Source organism: Mchenga conophoros, linkage group LG15 (assembly GCF_057382185.1).
Source record: "Mchenga conophoros isolate Kocher_MC1m ecotype Shallow Benthic linkage group LG15, M_conophoros_male_GT1.1, whole genome shotgun sequence".
NCBI lineage: Eukaryota > Metazoa > Chordata > Actinopteri > Cichliformes > Cichlidae > Mchenga > Mchenga conophoros.
In genome coordinates, this window is record NC_140540.1 from 6,472,089 (window position 1) to 6,499,021 (window position 26,933).

The 26,933-nt window shown below is 40.8% G+C and overlaps 1 protein-coding gene across 3 annotated transcripts; it reads left to right on the top strand.

The window, feature by feature from the left end:
• dpf3 (double PHD fingers 3) lies at positions 1-26,444 on the top strand. Of its 3 annotated transcripts, none has more exons than XR_014888513.1 (12): positions 1-230; positions 10,131-10,291; positions 12,620-12,727; positions 15,557-15,690; positions 16,079-16,174; positions 16,422-16,494; positions 16,892-16,933; positions 17,767-17,904; positions 18,038-18,166; positions 20,347-21,016; positions 22,825-22,937; positions 23,244-23,261. XR_014888513.1 is itself a non-coding variant. In XM_085246504.1 (12 exons), exons 1-12 carry the CDS (start codon positions 199-201, stop codon positions 23,533-23,535), a joined length of 1,176 nt encoding a protein of 391 aa, XP_085102630.1. In that variant the 5' UTR covers positions 2-198; the 3' UTR covers positions 23,536-26,444. The 3 variants fall into 3 exon arrangements, 2 of the variants coding, with proteins under 2 accessions (XP_085102630.1, XP_085102631.1); XM_085246504.1 differs by lacking the exon at positions 20,347-21,016 and adding an exon at positions 23,468-26,444 and having other exon boundaries at positions 2-230; positions 23,244-23,325; XM_085246505.1 differs by lacking the exons at positions 16,892-16,933; positions 20,347-21,016 and adding an exon at positions 23,468-26,444 and having other exon boundaries at positions 3-230; positions 23,244-23,325.
• The last annotated feature ends 489 nt before the right edge of the window (positions 26,445-26,933 follow it).

Sequence of the window (26,933 nt, forward strand, 5' to 3'; positions counted from 1 at the left end):
TTACAATCTGGGGTCTGGGGCATTCATTTTGACAGATTTATCTGAAGCCACGCCTAAAGTCCTGATGCTGGTGTTGTATTGGCAGGGAGCACAGCGCACAGGACCGCATTGGCTGTTTTTTTCTTCTTTTTTCTTTTTTTCATAAGGGTCCCAAACTACACCGAGATTTGGAATATTACGTTATAGTCCTACAGGAAGATGGCGACTGTCATTCATAATCCTTTGAAATCGTAAGTACATTTCTTTTTTGTTATTATTATTTTAACGAAATTACTGCATCGTGTAAGATGAATGTAACGAGCTATTATGACTGTATGGGGATTACACGCGCTTTTAAATAAGTCTAACATTTAACACCTTTAGTATATACTTGGGCAGTCTCCGTATCTTCAGGTACCGTTGCCTAGTTGCTGTATTGTGCAATACGAATATAAAAGCATGCACTTATGCACGGTGTGCGAACGGAAAACATCACCAGTCCGCGCGCAAATGACTACATTCAGTTTCATTTATGCATAAAGTTGCGGACATTCCACTTTTAAAAATAAATAGAATTAAAAAAAACCTCGTCTGTCAGAAGTTTGCCTGCGCTCCTTGTCGGGGATATTTGTGTAGTTAATATAATGCATGTACTGACACAAAGCTCCCACTGCGCGACTCGTGCTTGTCTGAGCCTGACAAGCTCACGCACAGCAGGTTATTACATTAACTTTAATTTGTGTGCGTGGAGGAATAAACTGCTTAAAGCCGATCTTGGCGGTTTGAAAATGCATTTGTAGAAAAATAATGTATATGAGCATGGGTTTAAAAAAAGGTTAATGGGATGTGATCCTAAGTAGAGTAAAGATTTAGGGGATAAAACCAACTTTCATTATATCACAGAATGCATGTCCCCCCCGCCCCTGCTGCTGGCTGACGGCAGATGTTTACCACTGGTCATGTGGAATGCGCAGTGTTTGACAGTTTCTTGTGCAAGAGGCAAGTGTTTTATTAATTTGAACGGAATGCTGCTGCGGGTCCCTTAAAATAGATTCTGAAATGATGCTCTTATTTTGTAGAGCTCTTTATTGTTGTTGTTTTTGTTGTTGTTGACAACCAGAAACATGTCATACATGGTTACTGTGTGGAGGAGGGGGGGGGGGGGGGGGGGGGGGACTTAATGCTTCTGTGTTGTACCGAAACAGATTAGGCTGTAGGGAATGAAGGTATATGTGTTTGCTTTTGTGTGCATGTAGAGCAGCAGATTAGAGAGCGTCCCAGTATTTCAGTGTTTCGCTGGGTCCATCTGTTAACGGAGGTACACGTAAAAAAAAAAAAAAAGAAAAAGAAAAAGACAGGCTGATGCTGGGGCAGAGGGAGGGAGGGAGTCCCATCTGCCCTTTGCATGCAGCAGGGCTTTCTCAGATAGACACCCCCCACCAATCTAATATCTGCAAAAAAGGGAAAGCGATATGCATATGGACACAGGACCCCACCTACCACAACAGACATACTAGTATAAGCTCAGAGCAAAATATGAGAGGCAACTGTAATGAAAAGTGTATGTGAAGTGTAATGTGTTGGAATGTAAGACCCAATATCAAGTAACATGTGAGTTACAACCTTGGGAAGTAAAGTCGCGGTCTACGTTTTAGACAGAGTCTACTGTGTTTGAAACAAAAGGCCTTACTTCTGAGTCGTACTCAGGATGTGGCACGTTAATAATGCGCGCTCAGTGAGGACGTGGTAATAATCTAGCCTGCTCTCTTGTCAGTGCCCAGCTCTGACAGATGAATTATAACCATAAGGAACATGGCAGTAAATATGTCTGGCTTTGTGGACTCGCTCGCTCATGTTTAGCAATGCATATTTTCCTCGACTGACTCAAATTCTCATTTTCAAAAAGACTTTTGGTAATTGAATCCTGGGAGGCCGGGTGGGATAATGAGAAGCCGACATGAGAAGTATTCAAATAAGCGCTGCGATTCATATGTAGAGATGTGCATATCGCGCCTGTTACCTTCTTTCATTAGAGTTGGATTTGTAAATAAAAACCAAAGAGCTCAGGTGGGATGTGGATTGGTTGTGTTTGCACAAGGATTGAGAGAACTTGAACTCAGATTAGAGGAAATGTAAGAGAGATGTAGGGTTGTCAGTGTGTTTGGGGTCGTGGATTTTTATTGTGGGGTTTTTGGTTTTTTTTGCATGTCTGCGTAGACGTGCGCCCCTCCCCCAGTTCTTGTGAGAGGGAGCGTGAGTGAGTGATGGAGGTGGGTGGAGGGGTGTCTGTCTGGCTGCATTTAGTCCTGCTGCATACATTTATACTACACTCTGAGCGCTGGGTTGAACCCTGGCCTTTGTCTATCCGAGCTCAGGGAATGGGAATAGAATGGTTTCCAGGCACAGACAATTAAATGGACAGGAACATTTTTTTTTAAATGGAAACCTCCAAGCAGTGATCAATGCTTTATCTTTTTTTCCATGTTCTGCACATGGAAACATTTTTCTCTCTCTATGGGTATATGTGAGACTTTGGAGAGCTAAGAGATAAGCATGTGGTATCCTTTACAATACAAAATAGAATCTTTTATGTTGGACAAACATTTTATCCTCCACATTTCCTCCAGTAATGCTCATGCTGAGTTGAAATGACGTATGGGTCAAGCCATGTCTACACCTTCCACTCCTTCACCTCTCCTGACTTCTGGTGTCTCTGGTCCTCCACCCATCCCTCAGCAAAACAACAGCAAGAGCATCTAATTCAGGGTTTCCCCCCTTCTGCAACACCCTTTCCTCTTCAGCTGTTTGCCCTGCCTCTCTCCTTCTTCCCTCCACCTCAGACTGCACTTTGCACCTTTCCCTTTTACTCCCTTTGTGTGTCTGTTTGCGTACAGGCAGGAGTGTGTGAGTGTGTGTGCATGAATGTGCTCGTGTGTACGGTCATTTGTGTGTTTGGGAGAAAAATGAGTGTGACAGGATTTGAAAGGGAACACGTGTGCCCCAGGACATATCGAATCCCCACCCTGTACCCCGCCACCCCCTTTCCCTCCCATTCTGCCTCCTTGGCCCCTCCTCCTCCGTCTCCCTTCTCTATGCTTCACACTGCTCGACCTACAAAGTGCTACACAAAGAAGCCGATCAGTACCCACATGCTGTTGCCCCGCTTCACACATCCCCCTAGGGCTCCTACTTACTCCTATACTGGATTTGATCTCCTCTGACCATCTTTTGCTCAATATGTGGTTAACCTCCAGCATTCCCTAATGCTATTAACTTTCCTTCGAGATGCTGTGTATATGTTGTACTGTCCAGCACAGTCTATTAGAAAGATGCATCTGTGTAATGTTACAGAGATCATCCTAATTACTGTATTGTGAAAGCATTGCCCATACAGCTTTCCATTACCTCTGACTTGCGTCCAGGCACACAACATTTAAACAGTTCTGCATGTTAATGTCAGATAAGGTCTGAAACTCTGAATTTACTGAGTGAGCAGATTGTTGGTAACTTATGAGCCTCATCAGTCGATGACCTCGCTCTGTAACATTACATCAGGGGTCGGCAACCTTTCTGATGATGAGTGCCATCTAAAATCTCCTCAGAAGTCAATGTGCCATATGATTGCATTAGCAATAAATTTAATAACGCTCTATATTAACAGTTACAGACTATATAGAAAAACTTTATAGAATGATATTTGTTCGCAGATGTTTGCAGCTATCAGCAAAAAGTTATCAGCTATTTTGAAACAAAAAAAAGACACTTTTTTTTATCCATAACAAGAATTCAAATGAACTGTAAAACAGAAAATGCAAATGCTATTTATGGTCTCCTCACAACAATGATAAGAAAAATAACATGTGTATCTCTGTTAATACAGAGACACACATGTTAATGTGATCTATCCTCTCCCACTCAGAGGCACAGGTCCCCGAGTGTCCAGCATTCAGATGGCTACCTGAGGACACTCTTCGTGTGAGAGAAAATCTGCTCACACAGATATGTAGAGCCAAATACTGTCAATAAGGCCTCTGTAATTTTCTAAAGACAGTTAAACTTGTCAGGTAGTGATGTCCAGCAGGTGAAAATGCAAGCTCCATGAACACGCACAGCTGTGGATTCCAGTATTGTTGGTATATGTATGATTTCTATACATTTTACGTCAGATAAAAACTTTGGTTGTAAGATTCAGATAATTATTTAATAAAAGCCAGACACTTTAAATGAGAATAAGAAAGAAAAGTATTTCTTTGTGCCCCACTTTCCCTGTTTGTGCCCTACCTGGAGCCCTGGCAAAACTTTTCTAGACCCGCCCCTGCACAGTTACCAGCTGTCAGCTAAATAGAAAAGGATCCTGGTGTTATTTGTCTCTCAGAAACAGTTCATAACTTCCCTTCAACTCATTCATGTCACCTAAAAGGTAAACCTGTTTCTCCATCACCTGTCCAGCTCTGATGATTCAGTAAGGACATCTCCTGGTTTCATCTTCATGTTTCCCTCTCACCACATATCCAAACCGATATCATGACCAGAAGCTTTACGGCTGTGGCTCCAACAAACATCAGCTGATACTAGAAATTAATATTAAATCAATTCTAACAACAGCTGATCAAGCTTAAACGTGCTGCTGAAAAGACACAGAATAACTCCAGCTTTGTGTCTTTTCTTTCATTCTAGCTGAAGTCCAGGACAAACTGTGTTCCTTTTCAGCTCAATACGAAATGCGTAATATTTTCTCTGAATATGTGACGATTCTGTTTTTTACAGGACGGTTGGCAACTCTACTAACTAACCTTATGAATAAAATAAAGTTCACTATCAGTAACATCATAGCACCCACCCAGCTGTATAGAAACTCCGTCATGCTAGCTAGCACACAGTACGAGTTATTGTAACTGACTGTAAAGTCAGCACAACGAAAATAAACTACACCTAAACTTGGTGTATATCTGACCCAGATAGACTGCAGGTCATAACTTCTTACCCAAAGTTCAGTTCACCTGACACTCGGACCTGCCTCCCATTTCCCCTCATCCACTTGCTGGCCTCTGGGAGCTGCGCCATAGCCACCACCAAACAACTGAGTTATTTTTACACACCGGCCAGCATCTGGCCAATCCACCACCTTTCATTGTTTATACCATTACCGTTACATCTTGCCTGATGGCCAGTCCAGCTTGTGCCATCAGTTAACCCTTGGCGTGTCAGCTGTGGCAGGCGTGCAGGGTTGCCGACCCCTGCTTTACATGGTCTGCCACTTCATGCTGTGGTTGAGTTGCTGTGTTCCTTAACACTTCCACTTTGCAATGTTACATGCTACTACAGCACCACGCTCAGATTCAGTAAACTCTTTATTCTTTCAGTAATGTTTGTGGATAGGTGTGTGATTTTATACCTGTGGCAACTGGACTGAAAATGCCAGAAATCAAAGATTAAAAGGTGTAGCCCAATACTTTTGTCCATATAGTGTGTACTAAAAACCTGGCCTTGATGGCCTTGATGACTGATATCCGCCCAGTTTATAAACTAGTGTGATAAAGAGCTGCCTACATCTCAAAATTCCAAATAACTGTAGTGAAAGAGCAACAGTTTAATCTGCTATGCATTCACACCTGCAAACATGCCTGCCCCCAGACACACAAATGCTCCGTCCAAAAGCAGGCTCAGACAGTTTAATATGCTGTAATTAGGGTCTCATTTTGTGGTTAAGAATTGGAACTATATTAGTCGGTGCTTGCTGGAGTTCACCTACAAAAATAATTTTTGCATGTTAGCAGATGCAATAATTTCTCATATTTGTGTTCAGAAGAAAATCAGCCCATTAATTTTACCATCCATTTTCTTCCACCTGTCCAAAACAGAATTGCCGGAAGGGGGCCTATCCCAGCTGTCATAGGGCAAGAGGTGGGGTACACCCTGGACAGACTGTCAGTCTATGGCACATGACACTTTTCTTATTTTATGTGACCATTCATAATGTCGTTTTGTGAGTTTATTTATTGCGAAAAATTGTTAAACTAAGCACTAAAGTGCTTTTAACTTTTACAAGCCAGTATAACTCACCCTTGTTAAATTAATGCAACTTAACAATTAAGCTTAAAGTTGAATCAGATGACCCTGAACCATCCCGTAGTTATGCTGCAGGGGCATAGGCCTAGGCTGTTGGGGGCTTCCCATGATGCACTGAGCACTTCTTCTTCGCTTATCTGTTTTCACTCTCTGTGTGTTTATATACCACTACTGCATTTAATCATTAGTTATTATTAAACTCTTGCTCTGTTTCTCATAGTGTGTCTTTTGTCCTGTCTCTCTGCTGTCTTCTCTTTCCCCTCACCACCAAGTGGTCGCGGCAGATGGTTGCCCATCCCTGAGCCACGAGTTTCTTCCTGTTAAAAGGGAGTTTTTCCTTCTCGCTGTCACCAAGTGCTTCCTCATAGGTGGTCGTGTGATTGTTGTTGTGAATTGGCACCATATAAATAAAATAGAATAGAATTTATTTTTTCAAGTCAACAGGTTTGGATAATAAGTAAAGGCAGTTTATCACACATGGGAACGAAAGTGTTAAATGTTCACATTTGAGAACACAGGTCTAAATTTTGGGGGCCAATTTTTTTTCTTTTTGTGTTAAAAATGCAAAGACTATTAAAAACAAAGCAAATAATCGGCTGTGAGATACAGTAGCACATTATAGCAAACTGAGATGGGATCAAAACACCAAGAAAACAGAGAGTCTTGAGAGATTAACACAAATGTGAAGAGACGGATGACAGTGATTTATTTTGCTGTTGATGAGTTCTTTCAGTGGCTAAATATTCAATTCACCGAGGAGGAAGAGAAAGTGACAGATACGAGTAAGACTGATGAAGAGAAATGACAGGAGATATCCAAACACAAAGGCTGATTAATGGAGCCTCCACTCCCCTTGGCTAAGGACTGAGTACCACATTAAATATTCATAACGTTCATTAGCCCTTTTTGGACTTCCTTCTCTAGCATGTGTGCGTGTCAGACCCTGTTTGCTCGCCTTGAGCTGAATGCAAATGAAATTAGCCCCTCAACTGTTCAATGATGTCTCCCTTTAACTGTGATACATCATTAATGGGTACCTGTGAGGGCAATAGCCCCTGATGTCCAAACACAGAACAAAGGATGGGATTGAAATGTTCTTTACCTCTGTAAGCTTTTACCGATAGACCTACCTGCGCCTATAGGTATAGAATGAAATAGTGATCCAAGACCACTGAAACCTATACTGACTGTTGTATACACAGCTCTTTTGTGCCAGCATGGAATGAGCTGAAACAGTCGTAGTGGTGCACACAGACACAAAAACACACTTAACAACTGCAGATTCCATCAGTATCCAGGAAGCTGGTGTCCAAGAGGAATGCGTTCCCTGACATGCAAAACTCGCCTTACATAAGCTCCATCACTGCACTCAGCCATACAGTTAACTCACGGTTGGGGCACAGAGCAATTGAGGATAGTCAAATCAAGTTTGGGTAAGAATGTCTCAGGACACGCAAGCCGCAGACAGAAGTCTCGGAGGCATCCTCATACACTATTTACTCTCACGTAATGAATACAACACACAGACAAATGCACAGCAGGCAAACGAGCTGTGCACGAACACTCACTTACGTAAGAGTTTATGAAGCCGCCCGGGGAGGTTATGCAGACGCTTTGTTGTCGGAAACGGGACAGAAACGTACAGGCAATATGGGATGACACGGGGGAGGGAAAAAAATGAGGGAGGAAGGATGAGGAGAAATACCCGTAGGCAGGCACACACACACACACACACACACACACACACACACACACACACACACACACACACACAATTCAATCTAGCCAACTGATAGTGACAGCAGAGATAACACTTTACCTCTGGGAACATGAGTTATGTGACAGGAAGTCTCTTCTGGAGATTTGGATTTGAGTGGATCACTGTGACTGCTGGTCTCATACTGTAAAAACACGTGTCACAAAAAGCACCAGCTGCATCCCTCATTTCTGGAGGTCTCTGCACAAAAACCTTAGTCAACATGAAGAGAATTATTCCTGATATAAACGAATTCCAGTCCACAGTCACCAGCAGATTTGAGTTAGAGAAATCTATAACACAAACAGCAGTTTGACTTATATTTGTGGACTTATGGGTATCACTTGTTGGACTGTTTATTGCCTGGTAGCAATCTTGGAGTTTCTGCTGGCTGCCTGTTTCTGAAAGGAGCTGCTTCTCTCTGACATTAATCCAAAGTCATTTTTGTAGCACTGTGGATTAGATTAAATATACTTTTGATAACAATTAATTCTCTGTCAGTGCGCCCCAGGGTGGCTGTGGCTACAATGTAGCTTGCCATCACCAGTGTGTGAATGTGTGTGTGAATGGGTGGATGACTGGATGTGTAAAGCGCTTTGGGGTCCTTAGGGACTAGTAAAGCGCTATACAAATACAGGCCATTTTACAATTCACAGTGAGCTTTGATGGGATTTCAGTGGCATTTCTGCAATTATCATTCCTTAATAACACGAATAACTAGAGTTAAATGTGATGATTTACCTGAAGTGCGTGTGTCAGGCAGTGCTGTGCATCCAGATATAGGACACAACAGTCCTTTGTATGTTTCCAGACATGTGATATGTTTTCCACTAGGACTTTTTGCCTCCCATAAAAAGCCATTTCTGTTACTGCATTTACATTCTACAAAACTATACCCTCTAAAGCTAATTGTTGGGCTAAATTTTGAGAGCCAAAAAGGTCACCAAGCAATTAAAGGTACAGATTTGCATGATTCCTTCTACACTGTGACGTGTGGTCAAACCCAGTAAAGAGGGTTCTGGGTTTAGACGAGCCTTTGTTCTCCCTGCAGATGCAACATGTGGGGAGTAAAACAAGGAAAACATCCTTGTCCAGATGCACCAGTATAGCCAAAGTTGAGGTTCACATTTAACAAATATGAAAAACATGCAGCTGCCATTTGTTCTACACATGTCCGATTGTTCAGTTTTCTCTCTTCCTATTCCTATTTATGTCCTCTTTGCTCTTACAAAGTAGGCACCCCCTTCTTACTTCTTATGTGACACTCACCCCCTCTTTTCCTTCATCTTATGCATGCACTACCTGGTTCACGCTCCACTGCTAGTCACTCCACTTCTTACCCTTCTCCCTTCCCACTATCCATCCCTCCTTCCTTCACCCTCTGCAACCTCCATCTCCAAACACTGCACATCTTTGTGAGATTCAGTGTGACCAGAGAGCTGGTCTTTGTCCAGCTTGGCATTCTTTACATATCTGTGCGCAGTATCCACAGACCGCCCGTCTTAGCTTGGCCAGTCAGAGAGACGGGTGATAGGCAGCCAGATAGACTATGATATGTAAATAAACAGAAAAACTGACGCTGTTCTGCTGCTTTCGATATGTTCCAGCCTAGCAACAGAAAGTCCTTGTGGCATTATGGAAAACAACCTCCTTGACACTAATTATGCTGCATTGGATTAAATGATCAGGGATTTCATGCTAAACAGAAAAGTCTCTTTTACATGTGTCTCATTTAAGAAAGACTTAATCATTAAGGGAAGCAAATAAATCTTGGTTTGTTCTCTCTGACTCTAATGATCTTAGCTGCAGAAATCCTGCTGTGAGACTGGGACTGTGTAGGTTATTGATGGTTCACATCCTGATTTGTATCCTCTTATCAGTCGATGCACATCTGTTTATAGCACATCTGTTGTGTGGACTTCATTGTGGCACACTTAGTCATCTACAAATTTGACAGCATGAAACATCTCATCTCCTAATCATTTCCTGTTATATTTGTCCTCACTGTTCTAATGCCAATCACTTTCAGTTCAGCTGCCTTTATGCTGTAAAGCCAGAACAAGTTTTTGTATTATACTAACACCCAGCTGATATCCAATTTATACTAGTGGCGTTAAAGATCCACAAATGTTAGCATTTAGTTAATAAGATATAAACAGTTGTTGTGAGTGACTCAGTAGCCACATATAATGCATTTAATTCAGATGTTGAATGAATGGGGCAGTTGATGTAGAAGTTAATGCTAACAAACCTGATGGATTACACTGGAATCAAAGCTGTGTGTGCCTGTTTTCCTAACATGTTCTTCGTGTTTCTCTGTGGACAGGCTTGGCGACCAGTTCTACAAGGAGGCCATCGAACACTGTAGGAACTACAATGCCCGACTCTGTGCAGAGCGCAGCGTGCGCATGCCCTTCTTGGACTCACAAACCGGTGTGGCACAGAACAACTGTTACATCTGGATGGAAAAGCACCAACGTCAGCCAGGTGAGAAACACCGCAAAGGTTGAAAAATGTAGCAAAAGTTATTCATTCATTAAGTCTGCATTTGGAGATATCTGCATTTTTTTGCTTCAGGGAGATGATTGATGTCACTCTCGTTTAAAAATTCAACATAAGGCTACAGCTACTGGCTGCAGCACTGAATGCAAACAGTAGTAAAAATGTAAACTTCTAATCTGTACTGCCACTAGTGTGGATTTTTTTAGTCACTAAATACAGTATGTCATATGTAAAGACCTGATCAGGCTCTATTCACGAATAAAAAAATAAAAATCATTCTTGAGTAGGTGCACCATTTAACTCACTGGGTTAAACAAATAACCCATATGCCATGAGGCTAACGCAGCAGCCCAGACTTGAAACCGCCCCAGGCCATTTGGTGCATGTCTTCCTCTTACTAAAATAAATCAACTAAAAAAATATCTTGAATAAAGTACCTGGGCTATGGTTATACCTCTATAGCTACAAGTTGGCAGATATTAGAGCCCAACCAATTTATCAATGAGCCAATATTTTCGGCTGATATTAGCCTTGGTCTGATCTATCAGTACTGACATTTTTACCATCTGATAAATGAATACTTCAAAAAGTGAACAGACAGGAGAAACGGCTTTTATTTTGCATAGTTTGTCCAGAGGGCGCTCTGCAACATCCCTATCAGGCTCTCAGCAGACTGGGCAGTCACATTTCCCTAACAAATGTTAAGGAAATCTGTTCTTGTTTTGTGTGTCTGAAAGAAAAAAAATATCGACCAACATATCAGATTATTGGATTTTTAAATCACTAAATATCAGCATTAGTATTCGTCTTAAAAATCCTGTATCATCGGTGTCTAGGAGATATTACATATCAACTAACTGAACTTCATCAAATCTTGTGAGTGTAGTTTATGCTTTGTGTGACATGGCACACTATGTTTATAATAAACCTTTTTTTGGCCAATAAAGCTACAGTAACTCTTTTTGGAGCTGAAAGAACTTAAACTAAAAAAAAAGACTTTAAAAAGAACCACATTATTTGTTTGCTTTTGGGATCTGAATTATGATTTTGGCCAGAAAGAAGTTACTTTCTCAGATTTAAGAAAAGAAGGAAGAACAGCTCCCTTGACTTGACTATGAATATACAAACAGTCAGTCTACAACTCACTCACCGATACAGTATATCTGCTAACAAAAGTCAAAAGTCTGAATTACTGCTGGATTAATTTTTTGGCCAGAAACAATCACTCCTCAGGGAATATTGAAATGAGCCTGCCAGGAAACCAGTGCAGACTCCAGGAAATGACTGTGAAATATAGCATGTTAATTTGCGAGCTTTACAAGTTCTGGTAGGTGAATTTAGAGCTGGGCTAGCTATTAGCTTTTGCCTTCCAGTTTTTACGCTAAGCTAAGATGAACAGCCTCATGCTGGAGCTTCATCTTCACTGCACAGGCATGAGAGTGGTATCAATCTTCTTGCCCAACTCACTGCAGGAAAGTTAATAAACATATATCAGAAAACACTGATAAATATGAATTAATGGATTTCCTCCATCAGTAAAAAAAAGTCTGCCAGCTCATCTTTTGTATATTCCCCGAGTTACTGTTTGCTGATTTATCCTTAAGCAGTTAGAATGCATTGTGCACATCTGGTTCTTCTGTAAAGGCAAAGGGAACAATCTGCTATTTACTGGGAGCTGGACACAAATAGCCTGCTCTCCATCTTGTATGCAAAGCCCTTCAGGCCACACCCTATACTTTGTGGCAGACCTAAGTCACATTATATGCATTTATTCTAGGTTTATCCCTCCCCCTCCATCTCTTGATTTTTATTCACCGCTCATGCAGACTTAAAACCCCTGTTTTTCATCTCTCCCTCCTACGTGGCTATTGGTGGAATACGATTAGGGTTTGAGAACAAACAGCATTTGACTGGAAAAAAGTAAAACTGCATCTTCTCAACATTAGCATACTGATGTATCTTTTGGTACTTCTCAGATAAATGTCATTAAAAGTCTTCAAAGAGCTGCAATTTTAGCTTGCGAGTGATACATAGTCTCTAGAATTTGATCACAAGAGCTGGACCCCTCTGAATATATGGGGTAGTGCCTGAGCACTACTGAAATCATATTGCAACATATTAAGTGTCAGGAAAGACCAGGTCTCTGTGTGCATTACTGTGTTTGTGTGTTGCAGAGCTCAATGCAAGGTTTGTTAAAATGGTATGCTTGCCAGTGGTTGTTAAAATTCTTCCTGTGTGCCTGTGTGACTCTCTGTGTGTACATATATATGGATACATATGTGTGTGTGTGTGTGTATGTGTGTGTGTTTCCAGGCCAGGCAGCAGGACAGATGTATACCTACCCCGCTCGTTGCTGGAGAAAGAAGAGGCGACTCCACCCTCCCCTGGATCCCCAGCTCCGCCTGTGTGAGCTTCGACTAGGTGAGACAAACAGCACAGCCATGCAGTGAAAGTCAAGACCCACAGTTACGCAACGGAGCCTACTTTAATGCATTTTATTTTATTTATTCATGCCGTCACATAAATACATCTGTTTTATTTGTGGCCTCTGTGCTGCTGGGTATCTGCATGTAGCTATTGCGCACGCTTGCTGCCTGGCCATCTGGCTCGGGTTAGCTCGTCTCTCCTACCAGGTCTCCAGGTTCATTTTCTCCCTGGAATCAATGCCGCCTCTCTCTCTGTTCTGTGGCTATAGGCGCACATATGCATAGGCACACAAATACCCCCCCCACACACACACACACACGACTCTTGCTGCCCGTTGCACCACAGAAGCACCCTAACTGGGCCTCTATAATCATTTGTCCATGAGGCATAACAATGTAAGTGAGTCCTATGAGGTGGAAGTGTGTTCTCTCTTATGAGTGTGTGCATCCATGCATGCATACAGAGTGTGTGTTATAACGGGTGGGTTGGGATTTTAGCAAAAGGAATGCCCCCATCAGGAACCTGTGAAGGAGGGGAATGAAGGCAAGTCTTTGTTTCTGCTTTTCTACTCTATTGTTTCCCCTCTCGCTGTCTTCCAGATGCAATCTAATACTCTGGAGCTTTCCGCTAAGAATGACTTGCTTTGCTTTCAAGATGAGGACAGAGAGTCCTTCTGATGAGGAAAAAAAAACAACAAGAAAAAAACAAAAAAACAAAAGCTACAGCTAACCAGCTCATCAACCAACAAGCTTGCATAAAAACAGAAGAAATTAGAGAAGGTAACACTGTAGTTAAAGAGGCATGCAAAACTTTCGGACGCCGAGAGTAGAAGTGCAGAATTCTTGTCTTTTGTTTTTGAGATATCCTATTGTGTAGTTTGGACCAGATGTCTATCATAACAAAACAGAAGAATGTGAATTCTCCCCTCGTGGGCTTTTGCAAAATGCTTTATGTTTATTTAATGCTTCCTGAGCAGAGAGGTTTGTCTCTGTGAATACACAGAAGCCATGCCACATATGAATTCCTTGTTCTTGTAGAGTTTCGCTTTTCCTTTTTCACGTCCCAGGTCATGTTAGGGTTTCAGGAACCATTTTTCTGTCCTCTCAACTAGTCTTCTATATAGCAGGTTAAAACAAAACACATGAGATCTGTGTAGGAGCAGCAGAAGCCAAGATATCCTGACTGTGAAGTCACTATCAAAATCTCACAAAGCAACTCAGCAGCATCTTTCATCGGGACCACTTCTTTCAAACATCCAGAAACCTCTTTCTGTCACCTATTTTGATCCTCCAGAGGGAAAAAAAGGTGTTGTGCAACTGCTTTCACAGGCTGAAGATGAGTAAACTGGACTTTACATGTGAAATTATTGATGCACACCTAAGAATTTAAATCCAGGCAACTTGTGCATGCATGTATTAAATGAGGCAATGTGTTCTTTAGCCCCAAAAAAGAAGGTAAAGACACGAATGAAGGACAATCTAGAGGAGGAAAGTGGGTTTCATGTACAGGAAGGAGGTTGTCAAAAGAGACCAAAGTAAAGGACAACATGTATGTGCTGGGGAGGGGAGGCAGAGTGGTGGTTGAATGAAGAAAACACAGAGGCAGTGCAAGCACAAAGTCATAGCATACAGAAAGACAAATGAGAGGAGGAGGAAGAGGAGGAGGGAAGACGCAGAGGTACAGAAGCTCTGTATTCAATAAGTGTCTTACATCCTCAGCAGCTGTGCTCGCTCCCTGCTTTTCTTATCATAGCCTTAGTTTCATTCGGCTCTCATCCTGGTATTAGAGATGAAAGGAGAGGACAAAGAGGCAGGGCTGCTGCAGCAAGTTCGTCTCTGTGGAAATGAACAGAGCAAAAGCAGGAACGATGAAGGAGATTAGATAGGGGGAGAAATAAAGAAGAATGAGATATATGAGAAATATTACAGGCTTAAAAGCAGTGAGTGTTTTTTAAAAATATATGTATTTGGCTAATTTCCTTCCCATAGCACGCTTGTCTTATCTTTTATTGATGTTGGATCTGGTAGCCTGCTTTTCATTATTCCCAAAGCTCCCGCCTTCCTCATAAAACCTCGTCCACCCCAATGACAATCATTAAACTCTGTCACCTACCATCTGTGCTAAATTACCACAACTGCACCTCACATAATAAAACGATAAATAAAATAAATGGACAAGACGACCTGTTAACGAATGACTTTGAGGCATTTAGGCAAAATGTAACTAAATACACGTGTAAGTAACCACAGAGCTTCTTTCTTCTTTCTTCTTCCTCTGTATTTATAGGAAGATATATTTACTTTTAAATGCCGTCACTCTATTTTTCTTTAATATCATCATTATATGATTTTATCTTACCAGCGGCAGCCTGGAGAGCACAGGCCGACATGAGCTGCATGGCTCACAGGCGACTTCTTATGGTGGAATATATGTTTTCAGTTTAGTAGCTTAATCTAGCATACTGCAATAAAAAATGTTTTTACATTTTTTACAGATAGATTTGAGCATCACTGTGGTTCTGTCAGGAGATTTATACTGTACAGTTGTACTTGTAAGTGTCGAGAAGCACGAGGTGCAGTGTGAAAGGATGCATTCACATAAGAGCTTTACTTATAGCAGCCTTACACCCCAAGTGCTCCTTTCTGCCTGACCACAGGTTAACAGCTTTTAGCCACTTTAGTACGAAATGCCGGGATGAAAAAGTGGGATTAAAACACACAGGTTGATGCACACTTGCCTTGCTATACACAGACACATACACATGCCACCTCAAGTGGTCTTTGTTTCCTTTTTGTCATTCCCTCCTTCGCCTTCTCTCTTCAGAAGCAGAACTGGCTCCAAAGCGTGAGGGGGCACCGGGGGAGGCCACAGCCCTGGAGGCCCTACTAAGGGGGGACAACCTGCTGGAGAAAAAAAACAACCTCAGTAAGGAAGATGAGACATTGCTAGAAATACAGGTATGGTTAATAAGATAAGGAAGATTAGTATATGTCACCAGTAGGGGTCCCTTTAACTTCATGTATGCGTCTCATTTGACATCTTATTTGGCCAATGCCCGAAGTCCACTCTTCTCTGAGGTGCAGCCAGTGTAAAGACATGGATTTTTTTTTCAATAAATCACAGCAGCATCTCAAGTTTTGTTTCTCCACCAACTTTCCCTGAAAATTGGCCAGGTAGATTTGATGTCTTCCTGCAACAAATGACAATGAAAACCCCCTGACAAGTAAATCAAACATTAACCAGGAGAATTGTAAATATGTCTGTATCTATATATTTCCAGCTTCCTGAGACCTAATGCTACCTCTGTCTAACCCCTGTCTTTCTGTTTGCGTTTGCACTCTGCAGAGAGTACTTGAGGCAGAGGAAAATGGGGATGGCTTCCATGACGATGAAGACTTTGAACTCGATACTCCGAAGAGAAAGAACAGAAACAGAGGCAAAGTGAGTGTCGAAAGCAAAAACAGGATTTATATATGACGGTGTGTGTTTTGAATTGTAATGCAATACAGAATACAATACAGAAAAATTGTCACATTAGTACAAAATCCAAATAAGTTAAGACTCAACACCACCATCAACCTGAAAGCAGAATACTTTACCAGCATTATAGGATACAGTAAGCTTTTTTTTTTAACTTGTGTTGGAGGAAATAAATGGATGATCACGAGTGTCTTGTGTATCCTTTCAGAACCGAGGCTCGAGCCGCAGAAGGGCAGAACCCGTTAACATCGAGGACCAGGATAAACCTTATGTCTGTGACAGTAAGGGCAAAGAAAACTTCATTCTTTGTACATGTACCATCCTGCAATCGGTGCGATTACAGTCACTGTGTTTTCTCAGAGCAGAGATACTGTGTTCTCCTGAGATCTGGCTGTTAAGAGAAAAAACACGTGTATCAATATATATATATATATATTTTAAAGCCCTCTCTCTGTTGCTAAGAGCAGTCCTCTGCAGCATGAAGAAAGAGTTTGCTGTTAATCCAGACCTGACCAGCATGCCACTTTCGTACTTGGACAGAATTCCTCAGTAATGGATTGCCGCGGGAATTGTGGCTAGAGATACTGACTGAGCCTCAGACAGATGAATTTCATCCTCGTTTTTGTGTCTTGTTCTGTCTTTCCGATATTGTTTGCTTTTGTGTCTTCTCTGTTCCAGATAGATACAAACAAAAGTATAACTCAAAAAAGGCTGAAGAAGGTATCTTAACCTGTCTCCATCTTGTCTTTCTAGGAGCTTCTTGAGCTGTCTTTATGAATGGCCTTTTTGCTAGTGGGCATTTGGCGTCCTTGACTGACTGAATGCTAATGCTCTGAATATGTGCAATGCTTTAATTGCTTTAAGGTAGTCTAGGCATCCCTGTGCAAGCACTGCATGATGCTAACAGTAAACCTAATGCCTCAATGCTTGCTTGTTGCAAAGCATGCGCCAACTGATGCTTAAACACCAGCTCATCTAAGGGGTGCATGCTTAATAGGTTTCTCTATAGCTGTGTGCGATTCTTAGATAAGTGTTAGCACTGGTTTGATTTATTTCTATATATTTGAAAATAGAATTGATTGGTTAATTGTTGTTAAGGCTGAAATAGCTGGATCAATAATGCACCAGAGAGCTGTGTAATGAGAAACGTCTATAATGGCTACAAGGCCAGTGTACCCATGTAAAAAATCCTAAATGAACATGAAAATATCATAACAAGTCTAGGTCAGCGTTAAAAGTTTCAATAAACTTGCTTATAAAATACTTCTATGTATATATAGAAATATAAATAAATGAGATGATTTTTCTTTTAAGTCTTTGTCTTTCTTTTAACTTTGCTATAGTTCCACTTATTTACCTTAGGAAACATTTTCTTAGCTACAAATAGTTGTAGTTATTTCGCAGATAGAGGTTCCGCCTTACCGTCTTCCACTGACTCTCTAGGTGTTCACAGCAACTAACTTAGACCAGTGTCATACACTGATGTTTTCACCTGACAGTGTGCAGTTTTCATGGTTTTAACTTTCCTGTGATCTAAAAAAAAAAATCTGTAGTGTGTGGAAAGCGCTACAAGAACCGGCCTGGCCTGAGCTACCATTACACACACACTCACCTGGCAGAGGAGGAGGGAGAAGAGGAGAAGGAACCAGAGATGGCTCCGTCTTCTCCTCAGAGTTCAGAGAACCATAAACGTAAGTTGCTGGCTGGTATTTAATCATACTGATTAACGGGATATTTCCAGGTCACAAAAACTTGCACTTACTTACGAAAGCTCAGACTGAATGGAAGCTCGTGGACCATTCCCCTTATTTCTCCTGCTAACAGCTCAAAAGGGCCCTGATGGTGCTGTTATCCCCAACGACTACTGTGACTTCTGCCTGGGAGACCAGGACTCCAACAGGAAAACAGGACAAGCAGAGGAGCTGGTGTCCTGCTCTGACTGCGGACGTTCTGGTGAGTCCTCACTTACTGGTCATAGATGGTTTATGTGAAAACCTGAGATTTTGTATTTGCCTAAGCACTAATTGATTGAATTGCAATAGTTATATAATCCCTCCAGTAGACTTAGTAGAAAAAAGTGAATGCCATATTAGTGATTTCAGTAGGACAGCAAGAAGGCGTACTAAGAATGTGCCCATTCACTTTTCTGCCAAGAGTGACATGAAAGTATTGATACAACTCATGTGTCTGTTCATATACAGTTTGCACCATCTAAGCTTAACACTAAGTTAATGGGGACCATTTGTGCTCATTTCCAGCTGTATATTTTTATTCATTGTCTGTACTAAAGTAGCTTTGTATCATTCGTATTTCAGAATGAAAATTGTTATCAAACACTGGGCCTTTATGCCACCTCTTAGTTCATCCTCTGCCTGAAACAACCCACATTATTCCTTTTACGACCATCGTTCCTTTAAGCCAACTTTCTTCCAGTTGGCTTGTGTTTTGTAACCTGAAGGTTTCAGCAACTTGTGGGAATGGCTACTGTGCTCACAGCCAGATTTGTGTGCCTGCTAATAAAGTTTCTAACGAATGTACGTAACTCTAAGAAAACTCTGTACGTATGTGACAACAACAGCTCAGTAACTGGAGTTTAACTGGCTTTCCTAGTTGTTTTCCAACTTTGTTCCCACTGACTTAAGTGGAAAGACAATAAAATTTCTCAAGTGGAAACTATTTTTTTTATTAGTTAAGCGTAAATACTGAAGTATGAGATTTGATACCATGCATAAGGTTAGGTTTTATGCATCTATTACATGGTGTCCCTGGTGGGTGATGAGCACTTGCTTCACCCCCTGAAAGTCCCATCTGTTCCAGCTTTGCCATTACTGTCCTCCACCTGGTGGTCTTAAGCCTGCCCCCCTCTCCATAAGCTTAGGCTGCCCATGTGCTGTTACCTTGCCATGGAGGGTAGGCATGAGCACTTGAAGCTATATTGTTGGGAGGGTTTAACCCTGGCAAGGCATGGCAAAAACAGCACATGACCCTTTGTGTTTGGGGCTAGGCATCGGCTAACACCTCCATCTCATAAAAACTCCAGCAAGTTACAGAAACTTTCATGAGAACACAGTACACTTAGGTTAGCTTAGTCCAATTTAAAAGGAACAGTTAGCCTCGTTTGGTTCAGAGATAACAAAATCTCCTTTTTGGTTTTTAAACAGATTTAAAAAACAAAACAAAATGTGAACTTTAGGTGTGCTGGTAAGTTGTTGTTACCTCATGAAAGAGCCTGTAACCCCACCGCTCCTGCCCGTTCTACATTTTTATGCTAAGCTAAGCTAACTGCCCTCTAGCTGTGTGTGAGTTGTATCAATCACTTCATTGATCAGAAATGTGTTGTCTGCTAGACTCATACTTTACTTTAAGTCTTACTACACATCTCATTTTTGTTTCTCTTTACTTCCTTTTTGTCCACGATCTTGTTCATGTGTATCTCTCGCTTTCTTGCGATGTTTATCTTTGCCACACGGATTTAAATTGTGTTTCTCTATCGGCCACAGATGTGATGCAGTTTAAAAGTTTGCATCAAATATAAAGGAATAAATTACACACATATATTTAGGAGGGAGATGAGGGGAGGTACATGTTGTTACCCAGTTTAATGTAGTCCTTCTATATTTCAGAACAAGTTCCCCAAAAATTCAAACAAATCTGTACCTTCAGGTGATAATGTAGATTTAGATGCTTTTGGTGTGCAATAAAAGCTTTCAAGTGTCTCTTCAATGGGGTTGTCAATGAGCCTTTCAGATCATAAGAACTGAGAGCCAACCACAGGAAAGAATCATACGAATTTGCAGAATCTGCCGCTTGCTTCCATCCTGCATGCTTCTCCATGTCAGCCTCGTTCATCAGTAAAGACCTCTGCCTTTAGACAACATGCTTTCACTCTTTTGTTGCTCAGTTTTCATGCATTATCCTTTGGCACATGTGGCTGCATTTTTCCCCCTTTTTTCCCCCCGTTTTGTTTCCCACACTAGCCGAAAACGGCATCTGCTGGATATCTCAGCAAAAAACCTTTGGTTGAATCATTTCAGCAAGCAAGATGTTGTCTTACTACGGTAGAGTGTGCTAGAACAACTGGGAGACTGTGTGGCCTTGTCTGTGTTGCTCTGATGCTGATGTTTTCATGGTAGCTGGAAGAGGAGGAGCGAAGAAGGATGGGAGGAAGCGGAGCACTCTCGAAGAATTGTTCGGCAGCGCGTCAGACAGCGAGGCCTCCACGTTTCATGGCTTTGAAGATGCAGAGCTGGAAGATATTTCGTTCTCAGACAGTGATGTAGTTGCTGACAGCTAATAATGGGACAACTTGACTAGCTGAGCCTTCTGCCATTAAAGTTTTAATTGAGGGAACAATGAAAGACTCATGAGGCACATAATGGACCGCAGAAAACCACAGTGAAGACATTTCTGGAAAGTGTCTTGGAAAGGATGCAGGATATATATTCACATATGCTTCTGCTTGGGAATTTGTTTCTCATGGACACACTAACATATATTTTTTTACCATCCTCGTGGATTTTTCAACAGTTGAGCCATTTTCCATTTTTCATAAACAAAAAAATAAATAAATAAAAATGTCCTTACATTTGACTTTGCTTGCATCAGATAATCAATATAACAAACTATACATCTTTGCTACATGCCACTTAAATCTGGACCAAAAACGTTGATAGCGCTGTGGACTACGGACTAAGGAATTAAAAACATGACTTTTCCATGGTAAAATGAACACGTGACATGGGGGAGGGAGGCACTTGGACTCTCAAGTCACTCCACTAGCTAAAGAGGACAGTGAGCAGCGAGGTAAGAGCCAGTCACCACTCCATTATCCATTTAAGCCAACAGGATGTCTGTTAAAAGTGTCTCAGCGGATTTCTTCTCAACTGCAATTCCTTAGAGTAATTTGTGAGGACGGCAGTAACTCAAATATCTACACAGGTCACATTCCTTGTTATTTTACCCATGAGGCTTAGAGGGATCAGTGCGATCAGTGTTTTGGGCTTCTTTCCCAGTCCAGATATATGTCAGTTCACCCTTGCATATGGCTCATTGATACCCCATTGACACCAGTGTACTTATGACTGTCCTCTCATAACTGTGATGATGTGGGCAGGCTACAAAAAACAATGTTATTAAGGCAGGCAACAAGAGGACCACTTTACATATTTCTTTTTGTGTTGTCATGGTTGTAGTTTTACCAGAAGAGGATAAAATATGTCTCGGCTGTGTTTAACTGTGCACACATGATTCCATGTGTTTTGTTTTCATGTCATATAATCACTTGCTGTATACACTGTCAACACTGTCATAGAAGACAAAGACAGAGAAACACGCAGCCATCTGGGTGAAGAGTCAAATCCTTTTTTTGTGTGTGAACTAGATCACATTAGAGGAAATATTTCACAATGTTAGCCAAGTCATTTTATATATATATAGCACATTTAAACACAGCAGACATTGGTCAATGTGCTACACAGCAAGCAGCTAAAACGAAATGTAACGCATTTGGATGAACTAAAAACAATTTAAAGGCAAATGAAATGAAAGTTAAAACATAAAAAGCAAAACCACCTGGAGAGCGGCAAAAGGACACACACTGGCTACTTTATTAGGTACACCTGGTCAACAACCCGGTCCAATATGTAAATGATAAAGGTTTTTATATAGGGATTTTCTAATCTACCTGAGTAGAGCAGAAACAACAACATGCTTTTCTATCTAACATTCATACTCTGTTGGATGCTTCAGAGAGCAACTCTGGGTTCATTATTTTGTCCAATTTGGCATGCAGACTGGAGCAGCCGGGAATCAAACCAAAAACCCTCCAATTAGTGGATGACTTGCTCTACCTGCTGAGCTACAGCCACTCCATTAACGTAGACAACACAACCAGCTAAAGTTCAGGAAGACAGGGGATTAAAGTGATCTTGAATGCGCCATGTTTGCTGGTGCCAAACATGGTGCATGGTGGGTATTTCAGAAAGTGCTGATCCACTGGGATTTTCCCACACAGCCGTCCTAGCCATCACACAAAGCATCAAACCATGAAACAGACAGATTACAACAGCAGAAGACCACACCAGGTGTTACTTCTGTCAGCTAAGAACAGGAGAGTTAGGGTAGAATTTACATGACTTTACCAAAATTGGAAAACAGAACCATTGAAAGAAACGCTGCCTGGTCTGATGAGTTGAATTCTGCTTGGACATTCAAATGGGATACTTTGGTCCCCTTAGTACAGTTGCCATCTTATTGCCAAACATGTTCATGCTTTTAAGACCACAGTGTACCCATCTACTGATCCAGAAGGATAATGTGCTGTCACAAATTGCTAATCAGTGATCGGAGTTTGTTTGAACATGACAATGAACTCACTGGCCTTCACAATCACCAGACAGATGGCCAGTGTTAAAATTAATTCAAAACACGTAACTGTTACTGGGCAAAGCTGCTAGGTGAGTCACAAAATAAGAGAATAAGAATATAAAGCTAGAAATCAGTTTAACAGATCCACTTTAAAATCACTCCAAAACAGTTTGTAAACTTTTTTTCGGCAATCCACTTCTCCTGCCCCTGCTTCCCTTTGTCTTTGTCTCATCGTCCCGACACAGGTCATCCGACATGTCTGCAGTTCACTGAGAACATGATGCAGGCCGTCAGGACATACCAGTGGCAGTGCATCGAGTGCAAGTCCTGCAGCCTCTGTGGCACCTCAGAAAATGATGTATGTATCACAGAGGAAAACCTTGTGCCAACCTTTGTGTCTCCAGAAATGTCGGCTCTCACTTTGAATTGGCTGTGAAGCTGTGGAATGACCTTTCACCAGCTTGTGTGCAGCCTATCAGAGAAATAATACATATTAAATTATCTGTGTGTAGATATAGAATTATATGGAGCCAAGTACGCAAAAAAATTTGAAAGTCTGTAAAAATTAATTAAGATTTTAATTTTATATGCAATGTGCAACCAGCAAGCCCCTGTTTTATAATGTATTGTATAAAATAATGACAGTGACTGTGTGTTCATGCAGGACCAGCTGCTGTTCTGCGATGACTGTGACAGAGGATACCACATGTACTGCCTGAAGCCACCGATGACCCAGCCTCCTGAAGGTACCGCAGCCGAAAGCCACTCTGACAGCTTTTAGTGTACATCAGTGGTGCTATATTATTATATTATATGTTTGAAAGCTGCTACAGGCAAAGTCTATATATGGAAAAGATTTCAACCTTTCCTTCTCTCCTCTCTGTACAGGAAGCTGGAGCTGTCACTTGTGTTTGGACTTGTTAAAAGACAAGGCCTCAGCCTATGGAGAAGCATAAAGGACACACATTTTTTAAAGCACATGTAAACACAATATATATATATTTGTACAGATGCACTTACTGTTTGACATATACTTTCTCCCAGATACAACCCAACACACACACACACACACACACACACACACAATACCCACAGATACACACTCCGGTGCATTAGCAGGCTCAGGGCTTAGTTTCCCGTGTGAGGCTCAGAGATCCTCTACCTCTCATAAAGCCAAGCAACACTCACAGATGCAAATGCCATACGCCATCTTAAGCGTAAGTCAGCTAACAGCAGATCTGCTGTTCCCTCATTTCTCTACCTCACCTCTCAGCAGACAGCAAAAAGCAAAAGCAAGATTGATAATGGCCAATACGGTGTAGAACATGTGCATGTGAAGTACACGTTTATTTTAACTGCATTTCTGCATGTTTTCCCCCCTGATTTGGATTTATTTGAGTATGATTTGGAAGGTGTTTCTCCTAAAGTATTTGCTGAAGCTGCATCACTTCCTTCCCTTGTAGCTTAAGTTCTCCAGTGGGGGAACCTTGAGTGAGTTTGACTAATGTTTGTTTAGATTTCTCCTTCCAGCTCTACTCCTCTGCTATGTTTAGACTTTACAGTGACATTCCCACTTTACATCTGGACAGACTCAGTATTAGTTATGCCATCTTTCACAGGTTTTGTCAAGCTTGGTGAAATTTATATCCTGCGTTAAGAGGAAATGGGGCGATAAAACAGCCTCCACTATCATTCCCTTTGGAGCGTAGTGACTTTATAGCCACGTCTGTTTTTCTGTATTCGTTCAGTTACCAGGATACTGTGGTGCTCAGTAGGACACCTTACTAATGGTGAAATACTTTAAAAAGTAGAATTAAAAAATTATTCATCTAAATTTCATCTGTAAATCTGTGGTTCCCAAACCTTTTCTATCACCTACTTCCCAGCCAAATTATAGACTGATTGCATTTTATTAAATAAATACCTGAAATTTCTCATTAAAAATAAAATTTTACATCTTCAGTGAGCTAAGAATACAACTTCATACTTTATTTGACTGACATGTCAATGAGCCAGAGCTACAGGTTTTCTTCTCAGTAAATTTTGACATTAACCTGAATATCGTTAGCCTTGCTAGCATCAGAGCGCACTTTTGTTCTTTAAACAATTCCTTATTAAGCCTTCTGTTTTTTATAGTTAATTTGAAGGGAACGCTTGCAGTGGTAGATTCACATATCACAGTTTAAACAATTTATTTTCCTACACTTTTGCTGAATTTGGTTTTTGTCTGAAAAAATAACTTCACTAGCAGCTGCTGCTAGCCAGCTATTTCATGCTAACTCCATGAGTTGATTGAACGTTTTAAGCTATTCAGCCCACTCATTTTAAAAGAAAAAACACCAAAAAAAGGGTTTAATCAATACCATCATGCCTACAAAGCCACAACTAAAACGCTGAAGCTAAGCTATCAATTTATTTTGACATAGAAGGTAAATGGATATGTTACTAATGACAATAATGAACATCTTCTATTTAGGAGCAAGGCTTAATTAAAAATGATTTCTGTGAAAAAGGTTCAATAACTAGCATTGTGATTTTAGCCTCTAACCATACATCATATCTTTAATTGGAGATTGATTATAACTCTTCATCAGACAGCAATCCAATCCATTTCTTATTATACTCAAGTCTTTCAGTGTTGCCTGTCCGGTTAAGTGCTTAGAAGTCCAATGCTGTGGACTGGTCAGCAGTAAGTAGTTGCTCTTTCTAAGCTTTGATGGAACAGCCTTTATTTTTTGAAAAATGTTCAGCTTTTATTGTTTCACTCTAACTACCCATACATACACAGGTATTTTGATAAACATAGCCTTTTCTATGCATTTTGACCTTTTATCCAAGGCACTGAAAATGGGAGCTTCGTCCAGGGTGAAGATTTTCAAAAAGTCACGTTTCTTAGTTTTTTTCCAGATTTTGTCCACTCTTATCATCTTTTTTTTTATATCAGACTTTGCTTTCTGCTAGTTTTTTTAGGCTCCATATTGTCTAACATTTCTATAAGGTCAGGTTTATACCATCACCTGTTGCTTTGGCAGCATGCTCTTTCATTTGGGTGAAGACATCTTTCAAAATGAACATCCATATAGAGGGCCTTTCCAACAGTTTGGGAACCACTCGTGTAAATTTTCCAATGCAACGTGTTTATAATGAAACCTTCATACATTATTATCTCTCAAGGAAGCAGCATATACTGTTGTGTCCTGTGTTTTGTATGCAGTTAAAAACAGAATATATTCTGGGAGTGCTGCATTTGTACAGCTGTGTGAATAAGGTTAATGTTTACTTGGTTCCATGTTAGACTGAGCACTAAAATCTGTGAAAACTGTTTATATTATGAAAAAAAGTTGACTCTCAAAAACGAAACACCTCAAGAGAAGAAATGAGAAAAAGAGAAAATGATCCTCAAAGTACACATAGTGTGCTTCTCCTGACAGGATATCACATTTTGCATTTGTGTTTTGTGTTATTATGTGTTTGTATTTGATAACACGTTTCCACTGACAATCATGAGGTAGCATAGACACATTATTAACACACTGAGGGTTTCACTGTGCTTTTCTCTGGTGAGTTTTCAATATCATTTGCGTCTTCCTTACACAAATGTCATGTACGGTGTTTTTGGGTGGGGAAGAGGGGGTGATGCCATCAACTACAGTGATCCAAATGTGTGATGTTTTGTTAAAATAAATGTTTCATTATTGTGTTAAAATAAAGAGCTTGATTCTTGTTTGCTTGTATATTAAGCATATAATGAAAATAGCCCAGTCAGTAGCAGACATGTTTCCAGTTTCTCCTGTGGGAATACTCTCTCATTCCAGTGAACTGTTTTACATAAACTGACAATTAGACATTGAAGTACTAGCCAAGATGACTGTGTCTAATATGAACATGTCCTCCCCATCACATACTGCTGCTTTCCTGTCTCTCACCCTCTGTGTATGAATACTCTACGGTGAGCAGTGACAGAAGAATAAACTCATTTTCCAGTAGTATCAAATGAATGCTCACCTTATGAAATCACTTTCCACTCTCATCAATGATTATATTATATAGATAGATAGTCATATATTATAGATCCGTATAGTCATTGCTAGAAATCTTACTTGGTAGTATTTACATTTTTTTTACCACTAGGTACCAGTATTGGTCTGGAGTTGAACTCTGGATTTACGCTGCAGTAGACTACTCATTGTTGAATTCATGGAACACTTATTTCTTTAGATTTAGGCATAGGTCAAAATCATTGAGAATTTGTTTTAAATGAGATCAGATCGTGAGATCATGCTTGAGCTAAACTATAAACCCATCTAGCAGAGCTTTTTTTTTTTTTTTTTAAATCATATCCTTAATTAAGTAG